General features: G+C 53.0%; 1 protein-coding gene across 1 annotated transcript; it reads right to left on the bottom strand.

Moving 5' to 3' along the window:
* Nucleotides 1–5,235: 5,235 nt before the first annotated feature.
* LOC113875559 lies at nucleotides 5,236–17,699 on the bottom strand. The gene is made up of 7 exons (XM_027514061.1): nucleotides 17,488–17,699; nucleotides 15,139–15,228; nucleotides 14,299–14,390; nucleotides 12,228–12,333; nucleotides 9,865–9,954; nucleotides 7,726–7,817; nucleotides 5,236–5,542 (listed from the first exon to the last, which is right to left on the bottom strand). Exons 2-7 carry the CDS (start codon nucleotides 15,209–15,211, stop codon nucleotides 5,360–5,362), a joined length of 636 nt encoding a protein of 211 aa, XP_027369862.1. The 5' UTR covers nucleotides 15,212–15,228; nucleotides 17,488–17,699; the 3' UTR covers nucleotides 5,236–5,359.
* Nucleotides 17,700–18,954: the final 1,255 nt, after the last annotated feature.

The raw sequence follows: 18,954 nt of genomic DNA, 5'->3' as shown, positions 1-18,954 counted from the left end.
TGTGCAGGTCCTAAGAGTAAGTCAGTGGTTCTAAACTTGTGCTTAGAGTAAGAAGAGATGCCACACAGGTCGAAACACACGTATGTGTTAATAGCATGTGTCCTGGACTCAAACACAAAATATCTTTTAACGTTGGGCATCACGGGCACGGGAAGTTCAAGAGTTTCCCTCCTTTTGCTGATCATTCTCACACGTTCACCCGTGTGGATCGCAGTTTGCGGCTATTCAAGTCCGGGTCAGTCACCTTTCTTGGCCAGGGTGTGTGGCAGGTACTTTAGACTCCTGAGCCATCAGGTCTGTGTCGCAGCTGCTCCTCTTTGCATGAACCCGTCCTAGACAGTCCTAAGGATGGATGGAGTTATGTCAACATGCCCTTATTTACAGTCTGTGGGCTGGATGGTCATCATCTGCCCATGCTTGTCCTAAAGAATTTTTTTGTGCCAGCTCCTGGAGTAGATAAACCAAAAAGTTGCTGTGAAAAGTGCAGTTTGAACAGAAAGGTGAACAGATATGTGTTTTTAATATATATATATATATATATATATATATATAGTTTATGGAAATTTAAATCCTGTAAAGTATACTATAAAAATAGTAATATAGTCTTGGTATATGTGCAAAATTTGAAACAACCACCTTTAAAAACAGCTCTGGTGAGCCTGGGTGACTTCCCTATACGTTGGGGATCATTTTAGTTCCTATTTCATAGGATTCTGGTGAAGGTTACATGAGCTCATCTGTGGAAAGTGCTCAGCACCGGACCTGACAGATGGAAAGTGCCCGCGAAGTGTTAGAGTTTATCTAACACTATCAGTAACCACTTGGTTAATCTCTCCCAGGAGAGGGGGTGCCCTTTGGGGCAGGCACTGGCCACTCTGAGACTCAAAGTGCCCAGAGGACCGTGCAAGGAGCCAAGAGTCCCCAAGATGCACTGATAAGGTTTTTTCAGGAGACTGTGCTCCTTCACGTTCTCATAGCTGCAAGCCCACACCCTCGCTTTCTGGGGGCCACGGTAAGTGATAACCTAAGGGATCTAAACCAGTCCTGACGCAGACCCTTCAGTGACCACGGAAATGTTGTGTATCTGCAGCGTCCAGGGCGGTAGCCTCTGGCCACATTCGGCGGCTGAATCCTACCCTGAGCTGCCAAGAAACTCTGTTTTGAATTTTACTTAAGATTGATTTGTTTACATCGATTAGCTTCATGTGGTTACTTAGTGATTACTGTGTTGGAGAGCCAGAAAATTGTACCTAATTCCTTCTGAAATGCATCCCCCAGAGTGTCACTGACATTTGCGACCTGAACGTTCTTTGTTCAGGGGGTCTTCCTGGTCCACCGCACCGTGTTTAGAATGGTCTCTATCCACTAGAGTCTAGTGTGTTAGTTGCTCAGTCATCTCTGACTTCTTGCGACCCCGTGGACTGTAGCCCACCAGGCTCCTCTGTCCATGGGATTCTCCAGGCTAGGACCCTGGAGTGGGTTGCCATTTGCTTCTTCATCAGAGCCTAGTAGAGGGGCACCAATTTGGGACAACCTGAAATAGTGCCAACATTGCAGACAAGTTCCAGGAGGGGGCGCTGAAGTATCACCCCACATGAGAACTTCTGGTCTACCCAAAGATGTTGGCGGTGAAATGAAAGAAATCTCTATTCCCAGAGGTTCTCCATGGTTTTCATGTGCGTTTCAGTTATAGGTTTTTTCCACACTCAGAAAGTTTACTGTCTTTTCCAGCTTGAACTCTCTGGTGGAGCAGCAGGGAGGAGACATGCCCGAAGCCCACCCCCACCCCCCATCCTCGGTGCATCGTCACAACTTCCCCGAGGTGTGGGTTTTGCCGTGACGAGTAAGGGGTGAGCCCTCTGTGAAAGCTTCCCCACACTCAGGACTCCTGTGGGCTTCTCTGTGGCATGCAGGCTCTGAGGTCTCTGGACATTTGACTTACACAGAAAGTCTTTCCTCCTCATCTCTCACACTGATACCTGCATCCTCCCAGAGGCTCTTCTGATGCTTGAGAAGGGTCACCTGGCTGCTGAAGGCTCTCCCCCATTCCTGGCTTCCCTCCCAGGTGCCAGGCTGGGGAACCCTCTTGTGTTGTGACAGGTGGAAGCCCATGGACGTTGGGGATGTAGTCACAACTCTGCATTGAAGTAGACTGCACACATGGCCTGTTTTCCACCCTGCCTTCTTTCTATCCCCTTTGTGCTTTAAGTGTGCAATGCCCCCTTGTTCTGAATTTGCATTTGGCCATGGAACGTGCTCTCGGCAGAGGAGGCTGGCAAAATATGATCCAGCAGAAGGTTGAAAAGTGCTTGTGAAATGACATTTGTTTCTCCCCTGCACCTCTACCAGTGCCATGAGGATGAACCTGCCCAAGCCAGCCTGTTGGAGGAGAAAAGACATTGAGAGCAGGGCCAGGTCTCCCCAGTCCCCCAGGAGAGGCCAGCCTAGGAGAGCTGAGGACCAGTGTCCACCAGGCGCCGGAGGAGCTCAGAAATGGCACCACAGCCTCCTCCCTGACCTCATATGTCTTGTCCCTGAAGTTTGCCAACTAAAGGATGTTCCCCACCACACACCACCACCTACAGTTCACCCTGAAAGGAATTCAGAGTGAAGATCTGGGTGAGGCACTTATGTTCTGGGAGAAGTGGCAGAAAGAATCCTCTGAAAGCAAGTCCTTTGTCCGTTTCCTGTCTGCTCAATTATGTCCCACCTCTAAAATAAACTAATCACAGGAATGAGATCACTAAGTAATTGAAATTAACTCCTGACTTATGAAGAATTGACACTTTTGAACTGTGGTGTTGGAGAAGAATCTTGAGAGCCCCTTGGACTGCAAGGAAATCAAACCAGTCCATCATAAAGGAAATCAATCCTGAATATTCATTGGAAGGACTGATGCTGAAGCTGAAACTCCAACACTTCGGCCACCTGATGAGAACAAACTCATTGGAAAAGACCCTGATGCTGGGAAAGATTGAAGGCAGGAGGAGAAGGGGACGACAGAGGATGAGATGGTTGGATGGCATCACCAACTCGATGGACATGAGTTTGAGTAAGCTCCGGGAGTTGGTGATGGACAGGGAAGCTTGGTGTGCTGCAGTCCATGGGGTCGCATGGAGTCGGACACGACTGAGCGACTGAACTGAACTAATATCCTCTCCTGAATGCCTTGTCTAACCTGTTGATACTTTTCCTGGATAAATAGAAACGTGACTAGCTCTCTTCCTCCAAAGTGCCCCTAAGCATCCAGAAGGCAGAATGAATGGGCAAGCTAACATCTGAAGAGACCTCAGCCAGTTCTGCATACAATGGAGAATGGTGTAGAACCCAACCTCCTGCCTTGACGATTCACAGAGATTCCTCCATTTTCCCAAAGGTCTGTATAATCAAAGCTATGGTTTTTCCAGTAGTCACGTACGAATGTGAGAGTTGGACCATAAAGAAGGCTGAGCACCGAAGAATTGATGCTTTCAAACTGCAGTGCTATAGAAGACTCTTTAGAATCCCTTGGACAGCAAGGAGATCAAACCAGTCAAGCTTAAAGGAAATAAACCCTGAATATTCATTGGAAGGACTGATGCTGAAGCTGAAGCTCCAATACTTTGGGCACCTGATGGGAAGAACTGACTCATTTGAAAAGCCCCTGATGCTGGGAAAGATTGAAGGCAGGAGGAGAAGGGGACAACAGAGGATGAGATGGTTGGATGGCATCACCAACTCAATGGGCATGAGTTTGAGCAAACTCTGGGAGACAGTGAAGAATAAGGAAGTCTGGTGTGCTGCAGTCCATGGGGTCACAGAGTTGGACACCATTTAGCAATTGAAAAAACAAAAGGCTGAGAAGAATGTCTTGAGTTGGTCCCTGGACACAAGCCCACCATCTTCCCAGGTGTCATCTTTTCTGATAAAAGCACCTTTCCTATCTGCTGACACCTGCCTCTTGAATGATTAACTTATGAGTCCCAGGTGGCCAAACTTGGGCTCAGTTACACCTCAGATGCGAGATATGTTCAGGAGAAAATAATAGGACGCAAGAGCCTTAGATTCTTCCTTACTTAGAAAAGCACTAATCACATTAACTGAGATGTCCATGTATCATGACCAACAGGAACCATGTACTGAGTTATGTACTTCATTGCATGGACCCCCCTTTCCAAAATCACATGCAAACTGACCTCTCACCTACCTGTTTGGAGCAGCTCCTCACAGCTCTCCGAGAGACTGTCTCCTGGGCTATAGTCCCCACTAAACCCCCAGATAAAACAGAAACTCTCACATTGTGCATTTTCACCTCAGTGAACACCCTCTATGGATTTTGTGGTGGTGGTTGTTAACTGGCACTATTGTGGCTACAGATACGTGCTACACACATATTCCAAGTATTTCTGCAGCATCTGAAGAGTTATGTGAAGGGAACTGGAAGGTCTGAGTGTTGAAAGAGGCTCTTTGACTCACAGGTGTGTGGCCATCTGGGAATCTCCCTGTCTCCACCTCTGTGAGGCGGATACCATGATGGCTAAGGGCGTAGACTCTGGAGCCAGCCTGCCTGGGTTTGAATGTTGGCTTGGCTCCTTCTGATCTGTGTGACCTGAAGCAAGTGACGTGGACTCTCTGTGCCTTGTTCTCTTATCTCAGAAAGAGGGATAATAGAACCAGCCACAGGTTGTGAAAATTAAGCAGCTCAAAATGTGTAAAGACATTAGCTCAGTGCCTAACACAGGGTCAGTGCTCAAAAACATTTATCCTGCTAAAAACGGAGGGGATCCTAATCAATGGGAGAGAGATACAAAACTGAAGAATACATTTATTCACTCATGTGTTCATCACAACATGTGCTGGGGATAAATTAACATAATAGACTTGATCCGAGGCGGACACATTATCCATTCTCCTTTGCTATAATAACAGAAGCTATTAGATGACACGGGATTGTCCAGCTAAGGACTACAGTTCCCAGCATCCCTTGCATCTAGATGTCACCATGTGACCGTCTCTGGCCAATGAGCTGTGAGGAAAAGTGATCTGGGCTTCTTGTAGGAGTCGCCCTTTGAAGGACTGAAGCTTGTCTTCCCCTCTCATCCCCGCACTTGCCCCGAACCAGAATGTGGACTGGGTGTCGGGGTGAGCCCTCTCCAGCCACGTGGCACAGAGCTCCGAGGTCAAAGGACCCTGGCTGCCCAACTCCACGGAGCTGCACCGCCCCGGTCCTGGGAGTTTCACACACAGACCACAGCCTTGAGAGAGACAGCAAGTTGGGTTTATTGAAGCCGCTGTATTGGGGGATTTCACATCACGATAGCCCAGCATGCATGATTCGGGGGCGCGCGGTCAGGAGCGGGAAGCGGAGGGCCCTCAGCGTTTAGGAAGCAGTGACGAAGCTGAGGCAGCACAGGGGGCACTCGCACACCTTGACCTCGCGGAACTCCAGCACAGGCAGGGGGACGAAGGTGCAATTCGGGTCCGATTTCGAACCGTCAGGAGCCGCCTGGGGCTCGGGCTCAGGGTCATCGGGCTCCACGTAATAGGTGAAGCAGACGCTCGGCTGGAAGGAAAGAGAACAGAGACGCAGGGCAAGAATGGTGGTGTCGCACTCTCAGGCCCTTCTGTGCAGTGTGAGTGTTTGGGGGGCCTCTTGTGCATTGCAGGATGTTAAACACCATCACTGCCCTCTACCCACCAGGCGCTAGTAGCTTGCTCCCTTTACTTGTGACAAAGAAGAAACGTGTCCCGACACTGAAGGTGTCCCCTGGGGGGTGAATTGCCTCTGGTTGAGAATCACTGCTTCGTCCCATCCTTACAGCGGTTAGGGAAAGGCAGGGACCGTCTGCCCCATACACGCCCATGGATACAAGATGTAGGGTTCTCATCTCATGAGCTGACGGTTGGTTCCGTGGTGGGCACAGGACCCAAACTGAACTGGTCAGAAAGCTCTCTTTCTAGACTATTTGACTCATCTCCAAGCATCTCCCCACTGATTTCTTATTAGTTAGTTGCATAGAGAAAAGAAAAATCAGTAAGTATTCCGTGGAGAAATGTGATAAACATCTTGACTGAGTGGATCTAAATTCAAGTGCATTTAGGACATGGCATCACTTAGGTGGTGCTCCAAAGATCATAGCTTACCCTGAATCTCATTAGGGGGAGAGCATAAAAATCAAACAAGTGTAGAAATGAAACAAAACAGAAAAAGCAATCAATATTGTGCGAGGTGTGACTCGGATGTTCAAAATCGTCTGTCATAAGAGGCAAAGGAAGACTGAGGAGATTGTCTAGCTCAAAGAGAACTAAAGATATATTGTGTGCATGCTCAGTTGCTTCAGTTCTGTCCACCCCTTTGCGACCCCATGGGCTGTAGCCCCGCAGGCGCCTCTGTCCATGGGATTCTCCAGGCAAGAAGACTGGAGTGGGTTGCCATTTCCTCCTCCAGGGGATCTTCCCAGCCCAGGAACTGAACCCATGTCTCTTACATCTCCTGCACTGGCAGGCGGGTTCTTTACAACCAGTGCCACCTGGGAATCCCAGGTGGCACCAAGTGCAATAGCTGGCCCCAGTTTTCCCCCAGGTAGGAGGGAAAAGAACACCAAACAGACTGCATGTAGTGAGTGAAGAAACCAAGAATATGGACAGCAGGTGAGATGGAAGTGCATATCACGGTTAAGACCTCAAAGGTCACAACAGGCCCACAGTTATATAAGAGAATATTCTTCTTCTAAAGTGAAACACACGGAGGAATAGGAGCATATATACATAGTCCATATATGAGAAACATGCAAATAGAAAAAAATGATAACAACTGGCAAACTCGGATGATCTTTGTACTGTTTTTGTAAAATCTTTGATTACATTATTTCTTAACAAGATTTTCTAAAGAGTCCTCCCCGGGACTGCTGCAGGCACTAATAGGAAAGACGTTCTCACAGGCGTCTGACCCTCTGCCTCCCCTGACCCCTCCCCACGGGCCCCCTGCTTCTCACCAGGGTCCCTCCAGCCTCCCGCTTTGCAGGTCAAGAAGCCCAGAGACAGAGTAGACACCTCACTGGCAAAGTGTGAGTCACGTGCCAGCCCAGGGCCAATCACCAGGAACGTTGGCACTGCCGGCTCTGATTGGTCAGGGGCGTACCTGGAGCTGGTCTGAGGATGGATCAGATCCATCCAAAGTGCGTGCAGACAGGTGGTCCCCAGAAAAGTCAAGGGGGTTAGTAGGAGAAGGAGGACTGGTACCCAGGTGGACAAGGCCACAGCTGCCTTGGCAGGAGGGACCGTTCCCTAATTCATTCCTTCATTTAATCAGCCCGAGGGTATACAGTGTCGGACACGGGTTACATCTGATCTAGACAGGGGATATGTCATTGCACAAGAGGAGGCTCTCACAAAACTACTCTAGTAGGGGAGACAAATGATTAAAAAGATAGCTGCCAGATATGCTCTCAGGTAGCAATAATAACGCTGAAGAAAATTCAGGAAGGCAAGAGGTCTGAGGGAAATGGGGCAAAAGTGAGCAAGGGAGGCTTCATGGAGGAGGTGATACTGGAAGTTGGAATTAGGAAAGAGAGGAGGCAGGAAAGACGGCAGCACCCCCAAGAGGATGGGGGCACATCCTGGGGTGGGGGACAAGGGACACCCAGCCACCCAAGGGTCTCTCCTGGCCAGAGAGGATGGTGGAGGTGCCTGACCTCTCATAACCTAGGGGATCTCTGGTCAAAGGGAGGAAACAAGCAGGCTTACCATGGGACAGAACGGCAGGACATTGAAAGACAGTCTTCCCTTCATTCCTCTGGGCTTCTTTCGAGGCTCATCAGGGTTCTCAGAAAGCAGGGCTGGGGAAGGAGGAAAGAGGCATGAGGCAATCGTGCCCTCTGAGGTTTGAGAAACTCAGTAATAATAAGATCTCCATCAGGAAACCAGTGACAAAAACTAACGTGTTGAGTGCGTGCCCTGAGCCAGGCACTCTTGCATACATTATACTGTAATATCTGATTTGGTTATTATCTTCATCCAACTTTACGGATGAAGAAACTGAGGCCCAGAGAGGTTAGGACACTTGCAGGAGGTTGCACAGCAATGCCTGCAATCACACATTAAATTGCATCCAGGGAACAGACAGAATGTCAGTGACCGAAGGGGCTGGAGTCAGACAACAGGGGGCTGTGGAGATGTGACGCCCTGGGGTGCCCGTGTGCAGGAGGGGGGCACAGCTGATACACAGGTACCACTGAGGCATATCTCTCCAGAAAATACTTAGGTTTCCCCAAAGGTTTCCCCAAAGAAGGTTTCCCCAAGGAAGACAATACTTTGGCCACCTGATGAGAAGAACTACCTCATTGGAAAAGACCCTGATGCTGGGGGAGGCTGAAGGCAGGAGGAGAAGGGGACGACAGAGGATGAGATGGTTGGATGGCATCACCAACCCGATGGACATGAGTTTGAGCAAGCTCTGGGAGTTGGTGATGGACAGGGAGGCTTGGCGTGCTGCAGTCCACGGGGTGGCAGAGTCGGACACAACTGAGCGCCTTAGCGCGCACAGCCAGGCAGCTGGAACACACACCGGGCGTCTTGTGGGGGCGGGTCCTCGAGACGGACAGGGGACACAGTGCTTAAGGTCAAAGACCCCCAGGCGAGACGGGCTCAGATCCCACCGTGAGCTGATGATTCGCACCTGTCACCCTTCAGATTTCCCACCTGCAACATGAGGTCATTGGTGTCACCATCTCACAGGGCTGTTGTGGAGTGTGGGTGACTGGACGCAGGGGAAGCACTGGGACCGGGCCTGGCATGACATGCCAGATGAGAATGAAGTGAAATAAGACGAAATAGGAAACGGAAGTGAGATACACAGTACACACTGCATATCAGACATAAATGCACAGTGCAGATACACGCACATCCTTGTCTGTCTGAGTGAGCGCAGAACATTCTGGAAGACTGGATGAGAAGCTGGGAAGCAGCTACCTCGGGCAAGAAAGTAGGTAGCTAAGGAAGGGGCTTGCATCTTATTTTGTATGATGGCTACATGTAGCTACAGATGTGTGGAAATAGAAGCAAAAACACGCATGGGACTGTGCCAGGATCAGCGGGCCAGTTTTCACGCTGGACTATCATCCAATAAGATCAAATGGCTGGGGGAAATGGGATAAAGGGTCCATGGAATTTCGATGAATTATGATGGCAATGTCTTGTGAATATAAAATTATTACAAAGTAAAAGTTTTTAAAAAAGGGAGTGTCACAGCAAACCCAAGAGCCCTCCCTCATGAGGCCAGACCACCAACAGGACCAGCAAGGAGCTCTGTGCTCAGTCACTAAATCGTGTCCGACTCTTTGGGACTCCATGGACTGTAGCCCGCCAGGCTCCTCTGTCCATGGGATTCTCTGGGCAAGAACACTGGAGCGGGTTGCCATTTCCTTCTGCAGGGGATCTTCCCCACCCAGGGAAACGTGTGACTCCTGCATTGGCAGGTGGGTTCTTTACCACGAGCGCCACCTGGGAAGCCCCCACCGCACTCCTTCCCACTGCTAAGTCCTTGGTTCAGGCCTCCATCGCGTCTCAGATGAATGACCCTACAGCCCCTTGACCTGGCAACTGAGTGGAGGGTCAGCTGGCCCATGCAGGTGGCCACATGATACAAAGCAGCCCAGACTGATTCCAGCTCCCAGGATGCAGCCCTGCGGGCTCTGAGCAGGGGAGTAATGTACCCACGGACACGGGGTGATGTTGGGGAGGTTCCATTCCAGGCGCCCCTCAGGGCCCTCCCTCCTTAAGAGGAGCCAGCAGCAGACATGCGAGGTTGGGGCCAGTCTTCAGGGTCCATGCTTCCCCATCAGCCTGGAGACCTCCCCACTCCCCCCTGCCCCATGTGGGTCTCACCTCCTTTCTCCGGAGGCCTGGTCTGCACCTCCTCAGTCTCCTGGCCCTCGATGGTGCTCAGAGGCAGCATCATGGCACCACAGGTGCTCCCTGCGGACAGGACACACAGCAGTTAGTGCCTGGGCGGTGGAGCCGGGGGGCCCGGGTGTGGCTCTCAGAGCTCGGGTGGACTCAGACAGCTCCATCCCCTCCCATGTCTCCGGGTCCCCAGCATCCAAGGGGACGTGCTGGCAACGGCTCCTGCTGGTTTCCTCCAAGGCCCAGGGTGTGATCTGGGGAGAGCGGTTGTCATGGCGCCTGGCAAGAACAAGGGCAGGGCTCGTGGTACCTGGGGCTCACCCCCCTTTAAAACTAGAACAACTGTGGCACGAAGTGCTGGGACCGGGAAGCTGCAGCTCGGCTAACTGGGTATCAGAAGGGCCTCTGGAGGCTGGCATACAGCAGGCACTCAGTAAGTGCACTCGTGGAGCAGTCTCAGTGCTGTCTTTCAGCTCCGTCCCAGGGCTCCCAGGCAGCCTGCCCAAGGGGTTCAGACAGGCCCTCCCCTCCTGTCCTGGGCCCCTCCAGGTACAGAAGGCATCAGTCCCGCCCTCAAGAGCGGGGTGAGGGGAGGGGCTGGGCCCCAGACCCGCCAGCACAGCCCTGGGGCGGGGCCAGCCCTGCAGGGAGGGGGCTGGGCACAGGCTGACCCTAGCCCTTCCTGGGCAGAGCCCTGGTCAGTGTGTCTGGGGACTGTGGATTGGATGGATTCCAGCCTGCCAGTCACTAGCAGGGAGATCTCAAGGATGAAGTTTGCCAGATTTCCCAAAATGATATTACAACAAATTCAGAGCAAACCGAGACCTGAATTTCAGACACAGAAATCAGTTTTTACTGTAAGTCATATTGAAACACCATACGGGTCAGGTCTACATAAAAACTCATTTTTAAATTTATTTTGCTAAATGATGTTTAAGTATAGGTTTGCCTATAGGCAAGCCCCATGAAATATTTGGAACATACTTATACTAAAAGGGAATTCACTATTTGTCTTAAATTCAAATTGAAGTAAGCATCCTGTATTTTACCTGGCAAGCCCCGATTCAGGGGTTTTTTAACCTCTTGTGCTGTCAGCTTTCCCGTCCATGAAAATGAGGAAGATAAATGATTAAACATGAGGATTAAATATGATTAAATACACACACACTCAGAACATACTATCTGGTAACTTAGAGTCAAACCTCTTCTTGGAAGCCTTCGTAAGATGCTTAAGACCCATCAGAGATCCTGACACATAATCGTGCAGATACACGTGCGTCAAATAGCGGGAACACGTGGCCAGATATACTAACACACACAATTGTTACAACACACACAACTGTTGATCACTGTGGAAAGCAGGGCTTACCCACACAAACACACCCGCAGACACACTGCAAGGAAACCCAGAGACCCCCATGACCCCCATGACTCAGGTGGGCAGGCCTGCTTCTCAGAACTGAAGGACGGGCCTCACAGGCAGTCCTGGTCATGCACACCCCCGCGCCCCCCCCCCCCACACACACACACAACTGCAGACGCATCAGCTGAAATTATCAATACACCTCACCCTCCCCAGTACACTTTCCCTCTGGGGGAGCCCCAGGCCCACCCTCAGCCTCCCCCGGCCCCTCCCCCAGAGGCTGCCCCTCAAAACCGCGCGCCCCAAACGTGCTCCCAGCCCCCACCCGCAGCCACGCAGGCGCACAGAACCACTGGAGGCGCAAAAGCTGTTTTCCACGCGCACTTCTCATCTGTGAACCTTGCTCTGCGCCCTTAGTGAACCCCAAACTCACCCAGAGGGTCTCCCCGGCTCCCCACTCATCACACCGCCCTCTGGACTTCCCCAGAGTCATGTTCCCATCTTCTGTGTGGCCAGTTCCTTACCTGAGCCCGATACCGACTGCCCTCTCTGGTGTGCAGAGCAAACCTGTGCCTCCCGCCTCCTCCAGCAAACTGCGAAGTCCCGGGTCCGCCCTCCCGCCCCCCAAAACCTGGGGACCAGGACCCGGGCTCCCCCCCTGCCTGCCCTGGAGGGGACCCCCGCCTCCGGACACCCCAGCCTCCTGTGTCCCCTCCAGGCTCCCCTCCTCCCTCGGACTCGAGCCGCCCCGCGGCTCACGAGGGTCTGAGGACGCCCCCCGCCCTCAGGGGAGCCGGGGTTCCTGCAGGGCCCGCACCGCGCGCGCGCGCCCCGGCGTCTCGGGGCCCCCAGGCAGCAGCCCAGAGCGCGCCCGCACCTCCTCCCGGGGCGCTCCCGCGCTCCCCGCGGGACCCCGCAGCGCCCTCCCGCGCCCCTCGCCCTGCTGGCGCAGAGCCCTCGGAGCTGCGGCCGCGGAACTGACCTCCGGCCCCGGGCTCGGTCTGGGCGTCCGGGCTGGAGCGCGCCGGCTTGCTCACCGCGTGTCCTGGCGGCGCGGGCAGGGCTGGCTCCGAAGAAGTCCAGGGCACCTGCGGGTGAACTCGCAGGAATGAAGAGCGCCGAGCGGCTCCGTGACAGGCACAATCCTGCACCCCCAGCCTTGGTCCCCCCAACACGAGCATGAGGTCAACAGGGTGCCTGCCGCCAGCACGGCGTGTTCGCTTCACTTCTAGGGTTGTGGGGAGGGTCCCAGGCCTCGTCCTCCTCACTGCTTAGAGAAACTGATACAGAGGTGGCCCTGGGCGGCTTTGAGGCGGAGGAGACTCAGCAGTGCAGGCAGCAAGGGAAAGGAGTGGTTTTAAACGCCTTTCTCGAATATAAGGCAACACCCACCCCACACACCTAGAAACACGTGTGTGGAGCATATGCACTGGGCCCAAACACAAAATATCTTTTACACCCGGCTTCACACTCACAGTAGTTCAAGATTTCCCTCCTTTTTCTAACCATTTTCACACCTTCACCGGCATTAATTTCAGTTTGCATCTATTCCAAGCAAGATCGGTCACTTTGGCGGTCAAAGGTGTCACGGCAAATTGCCTAGTCTTCCTGAAGCATCCACTCTGTGTCAGAACCACTGGACTTGGCATGAAGGCATCGCAGACTCTCCCTAAGACGTGGGTGTAATGTGTCAACAAGCTCTTATTTACTCAACAGGCCGTGGACTGGGTAGCCTTAATCAGCTCCCCCTTGACCTAGAGAATCTTCTGTGCCAGTTCCTGGAGTACACAATGCCAAGGTGCTCTCTGGTGAACGGGCAGTTAGGGCAGCAATGTGAAAGGGTACACTTTGTGGATTTTCTTTAAAAATAAGAAATACTTTATGAAGATATGAATCCTGAGCACTGAAAGAGTCTAATATGAAAGGAGCCATTGGGTCTTCACTATGTACAAACTTGAAATAACCTTTAAAAACAGCACTCATGACACTGGGGTGTCTCTCCTGTATTAGGGATCATATTAATCCGTGTTTCATAGGACTCGGTGTGGTTACATGAGCTCATCTATGTAAAGTGCTCACACCACGCCTGACAGGTCGAAGCTGCCCAGGAAATACTTTGTAAACCTGTGACTCTCGTGTTCTTTTCTAATAAGATTTTCTAATGCGTCCTCCCCAGGATTGCTGCAGGCACTAACAGGAAGACCTTCTCGCAGGCATCTGACGCAGGGCCTCCCCTGACCTCTCCCCAAGGCCCCCCTGGTTCTCACCAGGGTCCCTCCAGCCTCCCCTCCTGCCTGTTAAGAAGCGCAGAGACAGAGCAGATGTCTCACTGGCCAAGTGCGAGTCATGTGCCAGACCAGGATCAATCACCGGGAACCTTGGCACTGCCGGCTCTGATTGGTCAGGGGCCCAATCCTCAGCTGGTCTGAGGATGGGATCAGAGCCATCCAAAGTGCGTGCAGACAGGTGGTCCCCCCAGAAAAGTCAAGGGGGTTAGTAGGAGAAGGAGGACTGTTACCCAGGTGGACAAGGCCACAGCTGCCTTGGCAGGAGGGACCGTTCCCTAATTCATTCCTTCATTTAATCAGCCCGAGGGTATACAGTGCCGGACGCTGGTTACATCTGTGCTAGGCACGGAATGAGTCATTGAAAAACAGAGGAGGGCCCTGCCCTCACAGAACTACTCTGGTAGGGGAGACAGATGATGAACACACAGACAGAAGGTATGCTGTCAAGTAGCAATAACTACTGTGAAAAAAAGTTCAGTGAGGCAGTGAATTGGCGAGAAACGGAATGAATGTGAGCAAGGGAGGCTTCATGGAGGAGGTGACACAGGAACAGAGGTTGGAATTAGCAAAGAGAAGGAGGCAGAAAGGCGGGCAAAATCTTCAAGGAAGACTAGCCCCCACAGGATGGGGCCACGTCCGGGACAAGGCAGCGGCAAGGGGCACCTGGGCACCCAAGGGTCTCTGGTGGGCAGAGAGGGTGGCCAATCCACGTGATCACTCAGCCCAGGGGCCTCCGGAGAAAAGGGAGGGAGCAAGCAGGCTTACCACAGGGCAGAACGGCAGGACTCTGAAGGACACCGTTCCCTTCATTCTCTTGGACTTCTTTCGTGGAACATCAGCCTTCACAGAAAGCAGGACTGAGGGAAGAGGAGAGTCATGAAACCATCTGACCCTGAGACTTGAGAAACTCGGTAATAATAGTCTTCATCACAAAACCGGTAACAGGAGCTAATACGTTGAAGTATGTTCCAGACATGCTTTTAAGTATTATACACGTATTCGTTTATGTGGTTCTTCATAATAACTCTCTCTTCATAATAACTCTCAAGAATACTGAAGTGCGTTGCCATTTCCTTCTCCAGGGGATCTTCCTGACCCAGGGATCAAACCCTGGTCTGCCATGTTGAGGGCGGACTCTTTACTGACTGAGCCACCAGGGAAATCAATAACTCTCTGAGATGGGTATCATCATCAACCCACTTTAGAGATGAGCGAACTGAGGTACAGAGAGGTAGGGACACTTGTTGGAGGTCACCCAGGAATGAGTGAAACCTGCATTCAATTGTATCCCAAAGGCCCCCAGGGAACAGACAGGAAGTGTGAGGGAGGGGAAGGGCTGGGGTAAGAAAACAGGGGTGTCCAGGCCACAAAAAGGGGCCCAAACGGGCTCAGCTCCAAGGAGCTCCCTGCAGGCTCTGAGCGGGGCCGTGACGGGACCCGCTGACGGGAGGTGATGTCAGGGAGGCCGCATCCTGGGTGTCCCTGCCCAGAAGAGCCAGTGGAGACATTTGGTGATGGGGCCAGTCTTCAGGGTCCATGCTTCCCCATCGCCTGGACACCTCCCCACTCCCCCCTGCCACAGTTTCCGCCCCACACGGGTCTCACCTCCTTTCTCCGGAGGCCTGGTCTGCACCTCCTCGGTCTCCTGGCCCTCGATGGTGCTCAGAGGCAGCATCATGGCACCACAGGTGCTCCCTGCAGACAGGACACACAGCAGTTAGTGCCTGGGCGGTGGAGCCGGGGGGCCTGGGTGTGGCTCTCAGAGCTCGGGTGGACTCAGACAGCTCCATCCCTTCCCAGGTCTCCAGGTCCCCAGCATCCAAGGGGACGGGCTGGCAACGGCTCCTGCTGGTTTCCTCCAAGGCCCAGGGTGTGATCTGGGGAGAGCGGTTGTCATGGCGCCTGGCAAGGACAAGGGCAGGGCTCGTGGCACCTGGGGCTCACCCCCCTTTAAAACTAGAACAACTGTGACACCAAGTGCTGGGACCAGGAAGCTGCAGCTCGGCTAACTGGGTATCCGAAGGGCCTCTGGAGGCTGGCATACAGCAGGCACTCAGTAAGTGCGCCTCAAGGTCAGCATTACCATCACCATGTTTCAGCTCCGTCCCAGGGCTCCCAGGCAGCCTGCCCAAGGGGTTCAGACAGGCCCTCCCCTCCTGTCCTGGGCCCCTCCAGGTACAGGAGGCTTTAGTCCCGCCCTCAGGACCAGGGTGAGGGGATGGGGCTGGGCCCCAGACCCGCCAGCACAGCCCTGGGGCGGGGCCAGCCCTGCAGGGAGGGGGCTCCTCACCAGCCCCAGCATCACCCTGGGCAGGACGTGGGCCAGTGTGTCTGAGGGTGAGAACTGGGGGCTTTCACTCCTACAGTCACTAGCTGGGGGATCTCAAGATTTAACAACAGCAGCAAGAAAAACACAGAACCCTGAGATTTGCGTTTTAGACTCACAGATCATTTTTTTTTTTAGTATAAGCCATATCCAAACACTATATGGGCATGTCTACTAAAAACTAAGTTTTTATTTATTTGGCTAAATCATGTTTAAGTATATGCAAGTCCCACGGTATATTTGGAGTGTACTTATACCAAAAGATAATTCATTATTTATCTGACATTCATGTTTAAACATGTGCACTGCATTCTACCTGCAGCTCCTGATTCAGGGGTTATTTAACCTCTTGGGCTGTCAGCTTTCCCCTCATGAAAATGAGGACTATAAATGATTAAACATGAAAATTAAATGCAATTAACTACACACACATACTCAGAACACTCTGGTAACTTAGAGTCAAACCTCTTCCTTTAACCCTTTTTAAGAATCCTTTGACCCACCACAGACCCTCACACATTAATCGTGCAAATACAAGGTGCGTCAAACAGTGGGAACACTCGACCAGTTAACACAAACACAGGATCGTTAGTAACGCACACTTTGAGATGCAGACTGCGGGAACCAGGGCCTAAGGACACAAACACACCTGCAGACGAGCCCAGGGAAATTCAGAGACCCCACCACGCTGCTGCTCAGTGCTGAGCACACTCCTCACAGGCAGTCCTGCTCACACACTCACACACACATACCCACACACACACCCTCCAGACAGGCACAGAGGCAGACCCACAGGCTGGAGCGACCCCCCAACCCTCCCCAGCACACTTTCCCTCTGGGGGACCCCCAGGCCCACCCTCAGCCTCGCCCTGCCCCTCCCCCAGAGGCTGCCCCTCAAAACCGCGCGCCCCAAACGTGCTCCCAGCCCCCACCCGCAGCCACGCAGGCGCACAGAACCACTGGAGGCGCAAAAGCTGTTTTCCACGCGCACTCCTCATCTGCGAGCCTCTGATGCGTCTCAGCGCACCTGCAAACACGTCCAGAGGGTCGCCCCTGCTCCCTACCCCTCAAAGTAACCCCCGCACTCCCCAGAACAGCCCCATGGCATCACTTCCCGTGTTCTGCTTCGCCCATTTGCTCGCTGACCCCTGACACCCCGCTGGCTTCCCAGGTTGGGAGCAGCCCCCGGACCTCCGCCTCCCCCATCAAACCGCAAAGTCCCCGGGTCCGCCTCTCCCGCCCCCAAAACCTGGGGACCCGGCCCCGGCCCCCCCGCCCGGCCTGTCCTGCAGGGGGTCCCCGCCATCCCCGCCTCCGGACACCCTACTCCGGGAGGGGGGCACTCCTCTGTCCCCTCCAGGATTCGCTCCTCCCAGTGGCCTCAGAAATCCTGGGGCCCGGAGTTGCCCAGGGGCTCAGAGGATTCGAGGGTCTCGATCGCCCTCAGGGGAGACTCGGGTTCCTGCAGGGCCCCCACCACGCGGGCCCCGGGGTCTCGGGGCCCCCAGGCGGCAGCCCCCGCTCCCGCACCTCCTCCCGGGGCGCCCCCGCCCTCCTCGCGGGGACCCCCGGCCCGCGCCCCCGCCCTGCGGGCGCAGACCCCGCGGAGCGGCGGCCGCGGGACTGACCTCGGGACCGCTTCGGTCTGGGCGGCTGGGCAGGGCAGGCGGGCTGGCTCCGCGCGCGTCCTTGGCGCCTGAGCAGAGCCGGCTCCGGAGGCGCTCGGGGACGCGGTGGACAAACGCGCGCGAACGAACAGCGCTGAGCGGCTCGGCGTCACGCACAAGCCCCAAGCCCGCCCCCAAGGCCGAGTCAGGTGGTTCAAACCGCCTCTGAGACCAGCACAGGCGTCAGAGGTTCGCGGCAACTTGGTTATCAGGGGGGAGGGTCGGGGGCCTCTGTGTCTCAGTTCGGTAGTGAAACCGACATAGGAGGTCGTGATGGGCAGGTCTTAAGGGGACGAGAATGACCTTGTGCAGGTCATAAGAGTAAGTCAGTTAAGTCACTCAGTCGTCTCCAACGCTTTGAGACCCCGTGCACTGCAGCACGCCAGGCCTCCCTATCCATCACCAACTCCTGGAACTTGCTCAAACCCATGTCCATCAAGTCGGTGATGCCATCCAGTCATCTCATCCTCTGTCGCTCCCTTCTCCTCCTGCCTTCAATCTTTCCCAGCACCTTTCCAATGAGCCGGCTCTTTGCATCAGGTGGCCAAAGTATTGGAGCTTCAGCTTCAACATCAGTCCTTCCAATGAATATTCAGGGCTGATCTCCTTCAGGATGAACTAGTTGGATCTCCTTGCAGTCCAAGGGACTCTCAAGAGTCTTCTCTAACACCGCAGTTCAAAAGCATCAATTCTTCGGTGCTCAGCTTTCTTTATAGTCCAACTCTCACATCCATACATGACTACTGGAAAAGCCATAACTTTGACTAAATGGACCTTTGTCGGCAAAGTAATGTCTCTGCTTTAGTATGCTGTCTACGTTGGTCATAGCTTTTCATTCAAGGAGTAAGCATCTTTTAATTTCATGGCTGCAGTCACCATCTGCAGTGATTTTAGAACCCAAGAAAGCAAAGTCTGTCACTGTTTCCACTGTTTCCCCATCTATTTGCATGAAGTGATCGGACTGGATGCCATGATCTTAGTTTTCTGAATGTTGAGTTTTAAGCCAACTTCTTCACTCTCTTCTTCCACTTTTATCAAGAGGCTCTGTACTTCCTCTTCGCTTTCTGCCATAAGGATGGTGTTATCCGCATATCTGAGGTTACTGATATTTCTCCCAGCAATCTTGATTTCAGCTTGTGCTTCATCCAGCCTGGCATTTCACATGATATACTCTGCATATAAGTTAATGAAGCAGAGTGGCAATATACAGCCTTGACGTACTTCTTTCCCAGTTTTGAACCAGTTCGTTTTCCCATATCTGATTCTGTTGCTCCTTGACCTGCATACAGATTTCTCAGGAGGCATGTCAGGTGGTCTGGTATTCCCATCTCTTGAAGAATTTTCCACAGTTTGTTGTGATCCACACAGTCAAAGGCTTTAGCCTAGTCAATGAAGCAGAAGTTGATATTTTTCTGGAATTCTCTTGCT

This window comes from Bos indicus x Bos taurus, chromosome 18 (genome assembly GCF_003369695.1).
Source record: "Bos indicus x Bos taurus breed Angus x Brahman F1 hybrid chromosome 18, Bos_hybrid_MaternalHap_v2.0, whole genome shotgun sequence".
Taxonomy (NCBI): Eukaryota; Metazoa; Chordata; class Mammalia; order Artiodactyla; family Bovidae; genus Bos; species Bos indicus x Bos taurus.
Note: the sequence above shows the minus strand (reverse complement) of the source record. Positions and strands in the feature narration are given on the sequence as shown.

What these genes read in the sequence shown, in the direction of transcription:
- LOC113875559 (XM_027514061.1), bottom strand. Translation starts at nt 15,211, where the DNA reads ATGATGCTGCCTCTGAGCACCATCGAGGGCCAGGAGACCGAGGAGGTG. An exon ending in CAGGCCTCCGGAGAAAGGAG is followed by an intron (nt 7,818 to 9,864) that starts GTGAGACCCACA and finishes CTCCTTCCCCAG; the next exon opens with CCCTGCTTTCTGAGAACCCT. An exon ending in TCCTGCCGTTCTGTCCCATG is followed by an intron (nt 5,543 to 7,725) that starts GTAAGCCTGCTT and finishes CTTTCCTTCCAG; the next exon opens with CCGAGCGTCTGCTTCACCTA.